Source organism: Arvicola amphibius, chromosome 7 (assembly GCF_903992535.2).
Source record: "Arvicola amphibius chromosome 7, mArvAmp1.2, whole genome shotgun sequence".
NCBI classification, from domain to species: domain Eukaryota; kingdom Metazoa; phylum Chordata; class Mammalia; order Rodentia; family Cricetidae; genus Arvicola; species Arvicola amphibius.
Window position 1 is genome coordinate 2052315 of NC_052053.1, and position 9239 is coordinate 2061553.

Genomic DNA, 9239 nt, shown 5'->3' on the forward strand with positions numbered 1-9239 from the left:
TACATTCCTTTGTGACAATTTTCATTCTTAATCCATTATCCAAAACTATGTCAGTGTTTCAGACAGAATATATAATTTGGCGAAAACTTTGATTTCACCCATTTTTACATTTTTATATTCTTGTGCTGTTAGAGTAGTGGTTCTCAACCTGTGGGTCATGACTGACCCCTTTGGGGTTGTCAAATGAGCCTTCACAGGGTTCATCTAAGGCTATCAGAAAGCACAGATATTTACAATATGATACATAACAGTACCAAATTATAGTTATGAAGTGCAACGAAAATAATTTTATTTTTGGGGCCATCATCCGGACATGAACTGTATTAAAGGGCTGTGTATTAGGAAGGTGCAGAGCCACTGTGCTGGAGGTACAGGTTCAAGATCCCCTGATCTTGGAGCAAGCTGTGTATGGTTTTACTTTCCTCCATAGGAATCGCTCAGAAAAAGAAGTTCGGGCAGCAGCTCTTGTCTTGCAGACAATCTGGGGCTACAAGGAGCTTCGGAAGCCATTGGAAAAAGAAGGGTGGAAGAAATCAGACTTCCAGGTCCGACACTCTTGACCGGAGCTTTGGCTTCTCTTCTCCGTTGGTCCTCGGCTAGTGCCTCTGTCTTTGTCTTCTAAACCTAAGTCTTTCTGATAGTGAAGACCTCATTGGTATACTATCTTCGTCCAGTGCTGCCCAGTTCACTTTTGCTGATGTAGTTCTGCTCTCTTGATGTTGAACACGCAGTATAGATACAGGTGGTAGATACGGCCATTGTGACCCCTCCCTATACACTCTGACCCTTCCTTGTGCTTACCATTCTCTGATCTTCTGCCTCTGTACCAGCATTATAGATAAGTGTCACTGCCTACTCTGAGATTCTTTTTCTGAAGAGTTATAGTTGTCAGAGGAAGAGTGTGAGTGAGGGCTTGGGCAGGCGATCATGGAGAAGGAGATCACTGGTCTTTAAGAGCTACTGAAGCGGGAGGTACATGGTTAGGAGGGGGCAGAGAGAAGTGGGTATATTCAGGTTTCTATGACATTGGGTTTTATGTCTGCCTCCAGGTGAATCTAAACAATGCATCGAGAAGCCAGAGCAGCCATTCATACGATGATAGCACTCTCCCTCTTATTGACCGAAACCAGAAATCAGGTACAGTAACCGAGAGTGTACCCTTCCCTTTTCAGTGCTCCCGCCATTGCTTAATGTCTTATTGACTAAGAAGTGGGATGTGTGTTTATTTCTACATGAGCTAGACCCTGAAGAGGGGAGCAGTGTTTTGCCTCAGGATTCTAATGTGAAAGAGAAGAGGTTTGCACTTAGAAATTAAAACAGGCAGGGAAGGGTGTGGTGGTGTACACCTGTAATCCCAGCCCAGGACTCTGAGGTGGAGGAGGGAGGATCAGTATGTCAAGGCTAGACTTGACTAAGTGAAACTTTGTCTCAAAAGAAAACAACCAAAATGAAAGTTGTCAGTGAACTTGAGTGTGGTTCCTCTATTTCCCTGTGAACTCAGAGAGTGAGGCATAGTTTTTCTGTTTAATTTCTTTCTCTTTTAAATTTCTGTGTCCTGTTGACTAAAGTGCTAGGGTAATTATTAGTGTTTTTCCAGTTGAAAAACTAAACACTCCTGGCAACCAGAAAGTCTGTTACTTCTAGTACACTGCTGTTGCTACTTTACGTTATAGCGCTGTGTGTGCTCGTGCTTCATGTTTGTCTGGTACTGGGAATTGAACTCAGGGCTTTCTAGGCAAGTGCTCTATGTCCCTAACAGACTTAGAGTTTGTAAACCACTTTGCCATACATGAATTATATATTTTGTGATATATATATATATATATATATATATATATATATATATATATATATTACACACACACACACACATTTCTCTTTCACTGAAAGTATGTGTTGTAACCCTTCTTAACTTGATGATTTTGGCTTTTGGTTTGACCCATGGCTTTGGAGTGTGGTGTCTTTTTTTTTTTAAAGATTTATTTATTTGTTTGTTTGTTTGTTGTGTATATCATATTCTGCCTCCATGTATGCCCACATGCCAGATGGTTGTGAGCCACCATGTGGTTGCTGGGAATTGAACTCACGACCTCTGGAAAAGCAGCCAGAGCTCTTAACCACTGAGCCATCTTTCCAGCCCCTAGAGTGTGGTGTCTTGGACATATGTGCAGATGGCATACAAACAGTGGTGCTTGCTACTGGTTGCTCAACATGAATAAAGATAGCAGCAAATTACTGAACAAATTACTTTCATTACCATATACTGTATAAAAAGCTATCTTCACTCAAGAGCATCTTGATGGAGCTATAGACACTAGTGCCCCACGTGCACATTATTTTGATATGACGTGTGCAGCACCTGTGCTGTGTGGGAGCCTCTGTGGCTGTCTAGAGGCAGACTATAGGTCTACTTATTAGACTGACTGCTTTTTGATTAACGAGTACTGCTTTACTTTATGATTCAGCTGAGACGTGATTATTTGGCAAGCATTTCCTCAAAAATAAATGTGGAAATCTTATCACTTTGGTTAAAAAAGTAGGGCCAGCCGGGCGATGATGGCTCATGCCTTTAATCCCAGCACTCGGAAGGCAGAGACAGGCAGATCTCTGAGTTTGAGGCCAGCCTGGTCTACAAGAGCTACTTCCAGGACAGGCTCCAAATTACAGAGAAACCCTGTCTTGAAAAACCTTTAAAAAAAAAAAAAAAGCAACCAAAAACCGGACAGTGTTTGCTACCTGAGTAAACAGTATGATGATGCCCTTTGCTTGAAGCTACATGGGCTACATAGGGGCTCTAGGCCAACCAGAGGTGTGGAATAAGACCCTATCTGCAAAAACAAAGAGAATTATACCCATGTTATTGAGCTTGATGACTTCCCAGTAGCTAAACAAGTAAACTCACTTCCTTCCACGCCTGACAACCTGACTTCCTCCCTGAGAGAGAGCTGACTCCTGAAAGTTGTCCTCTGATCTCCAAATCCATGTCTTCGTATGGATGGACACACACACAAGACATAATAATAGAAAAATTAAAAAATAAAGTGTTAAGAATAGAAATAACAAAAATGGCTTTTATGATTATAAAGTAATGATATGATATAAATGTTTTTAAAAATATACATGCATATTTAAATGTGTTAATTTTATAACGTTTGCATAGTTCTGTAAACCACTTTCTTGCAGGGAGACAGTGCCATGACATTCAAAATCTTCTATGCGTAAATGTTTTATTTAAGGGCAAGACAGGGTAACCCATCTATTTTTTCAGATTTTCTTAAGGCAGGGTCTTGCCATGAGCCCCACAGTTACCTGGAACTTGCATTGATCCCCTGCCTTCTAATTATGGGAGTGTGATATTAAAAGTTAAAAGAGGTGTACAAAAATGTTAAACAGTGCTCTCCCCACTTTTGTCTTTGAAATGTAGTCTTATTATTATTGTGTGCATGGTATGTGTTGTGGGCACATACCGTGTGGTTTTATGTGGAGCCCAGAGGACAGCTCTTTGGAGCTGGGTGTTGCAGGTTTGCATGGTTTCTGGGTGTCAGACTCAGACTGTCAGGTCTGCACAGCAAGTGCTTGGTCTGCTGAGCACCTTGCCTGTCCATACACAATGCTTTTTAAATTGAAGATGTTTATGATTATGTAATAAATTTATTTCTAAGTGGAATAGATGTTTACATTTCTGAATATAGTAATGTGTACTTATTCTACACTTATAAAAGTCCTTTGCGCCCTAATTCATTTCCTATGTATGTGTGTGTGTGTGTTTGTGTTTGTGTGTGTGTGCTTGTGTGAGTGATTGGGACTGAATCTAAGGTTTTATTTCTGGTGACTAACGTCTTACCTAGTTTTGGGCCACATTTCCAGTCTAGACTGTCATAGTTTTAAGACTAAAGGAGCTTTGAGATGTAACAGCTCAGGTTGCTGAAGAGCTTTTTGCTTGAGTGTAGGTGCATCTGTGGAGGTCGGGACAGCTTGTGCGAGTCAGCTGCTTCCACAAGTTTTTTCAGGAACTAAACTCAGGCCATCAGTCTTGTAGCCGTCTCTGGCCTCTGAAACGTTTCCTGTGTTTAGGTTTCTATAGGAAAGAGATCAGAATTCTGTGAGGGCTTCCTGTAGCAACTGGAGTTGTGGTTGGACTTGGCACAGTGTGTGCTGAGTGAAGCTTTATTTGAATAAAGCTAGGAAGGATGGCATGCCAGAGAGAAATGTCTGTTTGTATAGATTTTGGTGTATTGGATTTTCATTTGGATAACTTTCTAATTCCATGTAGATAAGAAACCTGACCGGGAAGAAATTCCAATGAGCAATATGGGGTCAAACACAAAGTCTTTAGGTAGGTGATGGATTCCTGTCTAATGTTGCAGAATAGTGTTTAACTGGGGTGAGTAGGTGTTTTCTCCTTTTCTGTGTTCCTTTCTTTTTTGAGACAGGGTTTCACTTCACATTGGCTGATCTTGAGCTCCTGATCCCTGCCTCTGCCTCCCAAGTGCTGGGATTACAGATAGGCTCTCCCCTGCCTGTTTTTATTCCTCTGAACACCCTCACCATTTGCCATCCCTGAAGGACTATGATTAATAATCTTCATTTGAGAGGCTATCTGAAAATATAATAAAATTTGATCAATCTGGTCTTTTCTACATTTTTACATGTTGCTGTGGGTGAAATGATCTTAAATTTTCTTAAAAAACTGTTTTTTAAGGACATCTTTTTATTTTTTGAGGCATGATCTCTCTGTGTGTTCCTGGCTGTCCTGAAATTTACTTTGTACATCAGGCTGACTTTGAATTCACAGGGATCTACCTACTTCTGCCTTCCCTGTGCTGGGATTAAAGACCTGTGCTACCACGCCTGGCGTATTTTATTTATTTTAGTGTATGAGTTTATTTTGCTGGTGTGTCATTTACTTCATGCCCAGAGGTCAGACCCTGGGACTGGAGTTAGGGGTGGTTGTGAGCCCCCGTGTGAGTGACGGGAGCTGCATCCAGAGCCTCGCAAGAGCAAGTGCGCTTGGCTGCTGAGCCATCGCCCCAGCCCTGACCTTGCACTCTTGGTGCCCCTCTTCTGTGTGTTCTCAGGAAGTCTGGGTGTATCCATATAATCTGCTCTGGTCGCTGTTTTCTCCCTACCTATAGTTTAGCAGATTACTTGCTGCTTCCTTTTTTTTTTTTCCTCCCCCCCCCTTTTTTTGGCAGGATCTCGTAGCCCGGGTTAGCTCTGGACTTGCAGTGTAGCTGACCTTGAACTCCTGTGTTGTCACTCTAGTGTTCTTGGGTCTGCCCCCGCTCAGACTGCAGCTGGACTCACTGTGTAGCTGAGGATGGCCTTGAGCATCTGACACATTGTGCATTATTTAAAAGCCTTGGGTGTGTTAAGCCTTCTACTGGAATGTCCTTCCCCTTTGCCCTTCTAACTTCTTTTCATTCCCCAAGGCTGAACTCGCCTTGTGTTTGCTTTGTCAGTTCCTTGCCGTTCCAGCTCATTTCTCTGTCTTCTCCTCATTTCAGGGCTGTCATAGGCAGCCTGATCCCTGATGTCACCACCGTGACACCTGGTGTCCTGCACTGTTTTCCTTTTCTTGCTTCTGCAGTGGTGGGAATTAAATCTAGGCCAACCACTCTACCATTGAACTCATCCCTAGTACTGGGTGTGCCTACCACATACATTATCTTTCCCGTTATATTCGAGTCGTGTTTAAATATTAAAGCATCAGTCTTTAATGCTGAAGAGCTTGGGAAACAGCTTATTTCTCTACTGAGGTGCCTAATTCATATACATTGTATGCTACAGGGAATATATTGTCTCTGTTTACTTTTTCCCTCTAGATAACAACTATTCCACACTGAATGAAAGAGGAGACCACAACAGAACACTGGATCGATCTGGGGATCTGGGTGATATGGAGCCATTGAAGGGAGCACCCCTGATGGTAAATCCTTGTTATACACAGCTGTGTCTATCAGGCTGATAGTATTTTGAAACTGTGTGGTACTTGAAATTGGGAAAGAAAGGAGAAAGGTAATATCTTTCTTTGGTAGGTGTTTTCAGGAAAAAAGTAGAGGTTTGATACATCTTGAAGTTTCTTGGAGTGTTGTTCATTGACTGTGTTGGAGGAAGTCTTTGCAAGCGTTACTGATGAGACTAACATTAACTAATCTGTTCTGCCACACATCACCTGTCCTCTCACTTACCTCGAGGGGTTTTACCCTTCTACTTTTAGCAGTGTTTGTTTACAGACGTGGGGTTTCCTAACTGGCACATGGTTATAGTTCTTATCTTACTAACAAATTGCATGTGTTCACAGCAGGACGAGGGGCAGGAATCTTTGGAGGAAGAGTTGGATGTGTTGGTTTTGGATGATGAGGGGGACCAAGTGTCTTACTCCCCCATGGTATGTCCTCCAGTCACCCCTAAAATGGTCCTCAAGAAGGAGGCCTCTGTGTGCCTACTCTTTCCAATCATGCTGACCCGATCAGGCCTGAGACACTGTCTGAGCCACATGGGGCCCAAGGATGTCTGCTTCTGTGATCCTGACCTCTTCAAAGGCTGGGATGCAGCGGGTGATCTTGTTCTCTGCTGTGTGCTGCTTTCCTGCCTCCAGATTTGCTCAGCTGCCTTGTTTTCCTGCAGGTCTTCTGCTCTCGGCCTTATTAACAACCTTCTCTTTCTTTCCCTACAGCAGAAGATTTAGCACCGCTCTGCTGCTCCGTCTGGGCTTATAATATATTGCTTTTATTTTTGGTGGTGAAATGGACTGATGATTTTTTCCTTTCTTCGCTGGACTATTGTGCCAACTGCCAGGCTGCCTCCTACCCGTACAGCCCAGAGTGGCTGCCTTCATTCCATCAGTTCCCGACATCTTCCACTGAAGTTTAATTGTCCTGTCCTTCCGTCCCCTACCTCGTTTCCCCCAGAAACCTGACTCAGCTATTTGCGTATCTTGAGGAATTGCTGCAGATTAGCTCTTTTTGCCAGCCCTCCCCGGAATCTTGGCCTGTGTGGAGGGAGGGGAGAGTGGAACTCTTCACTGGAAGCCGTGGGAAGAACTGAAAATTGCACGCTGTAGATGCAGGATTCAGCACTCTGACAAACTGATGACTTCTAATCAAGACTATCTTTCTGGTGGGGAGGGAACTTTTAATTTTGTTTTGGATAATGGGAAGTGTGAGTTCTTCCCTTATCCAGTGGCTGTTTTTGAAGCCAAGAAGGCTGGAAACATTGGCACATTCCACCTGGCAAGGGCCCTCAGTAAGTGAGGTACTCCTCAAACTGGGATTAGGAGCTCCTGTTCCTCCTGTCCGAGGCAGGGACCACAAAGGACCTACAGACTCCATCTCCTCTGTCAGCTTCAGGCCAACCTTGGGGTGCTGCCCTCACCAAGGCTGTCCTCAACCCTCCTCTCTTACCCTGTAATGAATCTGCTAACAACCTGGCTGTTTGCAAGGCTATGTGAAAAGAGAATGCCATGGACCACTTTTGGTTGAGAAGAAACAGAGCGGTTGTCTGCTGGGGAGAATATGAGCTTCCCGAAGGAAGTAGAAGGAATGTACATGAAGCGGTTAGTCTGGAGCCGGCGGAGGCTTCAGCTGGCCTTCCCCACCTTCCCTCCCCATCTCTCTTCTCTATGGGCTTGTCCCTCCTCCCCCCCCCCCCCCCCCCCCCCCCCGGATTTGTTGGCCAACTACAAGACTTGTACATAACTCCTGCCCCCTTTGCCCTGCTAAGGTAGGAGTTGCCCTGGCTTTGCCTCTTCTTCGTGCCTTTGGCCTGGGGTGCATCTCCTTCCTCTCTTCCACGTGCCTTTCTTTGCCTCTGCAGTCTCATTTCTCATGATTTTGCAAGTTAGATTTTGTTACTTTCTTACCCACTGTTGACCCTAGGTAGCTGAAGGAAAGGAGTGGTGACCTAAGGAACCTCAAGTCCCCGTTGGGGGTTGTCGTAGCCTCTGATTTAGCCACAGCAGGCTTCTACTTAACAATGTACAGTTGGGACTGAATATCCCATCCCGATAAGTCTCAAAGTGAGGCTAGTAGTAGGGAGTGCCATGACTCCTACTCCTTAGTTGTCCCCAGTTCCCATCATCTCTGGAAGGTTATCGGGAACTAAGGGTTTCTTTCAAGTTCTTTAGCCTTTGTTATACCCTTTCCAATTGTAGGGACTATTACAACGTGGAATCCGCTACTATGTGGGTTTTTTTTTTTTTTTTGTAAACTTTTTTTTCCTGATTTGCCTTCAATTCCTTAATCTAAAAGCTGTATTCAATGCAACTGGAATTCTTTATCCCTCTTGTCCTGTTCCTTAATATATTGAGGCTATGGGGTAGGAGAAAAGTGCACAGCCCACCAACCCTTTCCCTATGCATTACAACTCTTTTTTTTAACCTTTTGCTTCCCTCCCAGATCTTCTTACCCCCATCCCTCCCATGTCTTCCTACCCAATCAACCTTTTCTGGCAAGCAGAGCCTCTCCTCCCAATGGCCCTCAGAGGACACTGCACAGGGAGCCTCCCCCACACAGACCTGGCTCTATTCTTGGTTTCTCTTGTCCTCCGCTCTTCCTGGTGCTCTTTATCTCGGTGGGGTGTGGGTAATAGAATAGCCATGGGCTTTTGGGGACCTTTAACTGTTTTTTGTTTGTTTGTTTGTTTTGTTTTTTTCTGCTTTCATTTATAAGAACACTAAACATTCAATTTCAGCAAACCAAAAATCCTACCTTCCCACCGAACACTACTAAGGGGCATGTCTTCTGCTCTGTATCTTCTCTCTCTTTCTTTCTCTCTTGTTAATGCTTTTAAAAACAAATGAGTTTTTTATATAAATAAAGTTTTTAAAGTGTGTATGTGGGAGGTCTGTGTCGTTTCTTCACCTCCAGCTGTACTTCTTCCCTCCTTTTCATCCTGGTTATTTTGGTGTCAGCGCTTTCTTTTCAGAGCTGCAGGACAGAGGGTGTCTCAGGGTGGGCTTACTTACGATTTGGTCCAATTCTTATCAAGGAACATTATTTGGAACACTCCCCACCCAGAGTCTTAAAACAGGTTACTCAGTGGCTGGAGTAGAGCAGGAGAACTTAGTGCTAATAGAGAAGGAAACTGCAGCGTGCAGACTGATGGCTTCTCATTCTCTGGGGGTTTCTCACATCATTTGACAAAGCCCTCTGAATACATGGCTCTTTGGAACAGAACACACCGAATCTTGAGGGTTAGAAACTAGCAATCCCAACTGCCACCGTAGTAAATGCTCC

The 9239-nt window shown here is 43.9% G+C and overlaps 1 protein-coding gene across 1 annotated transcript in view; it reads left to right on the forward strand.

Annotated features, from left to right (window-relative positions):
- The window catches only part of Ctnnd1 (catenin delta 1), a 47478-nt gene extending 40787 nt beyond the window's left edge, over positions 1-6691 (forward strand). The window contains exons 14-18 of the mRNA XM_038336622.1: positions 431-545; positions 1050-1137; positions 4274-4336; positions 5826-5929; positions 6305-6691. Of these exons, the coding sequence (XP_038192550.1) occupies positions 431-545; positions 1050-1137; positions 4274-4336; positions 5826-5929; positions 6305-6691 (757 nt within the window). The remainder of the gene's footprint in view (positions 1-430; positions 546-1049; positions 1138-4273; positions 4337-5825; positions 5930-6304) is intronic.
- The last annotated feature ends 2548 nt before the right edge of the window (positions 6692-9239 follow it).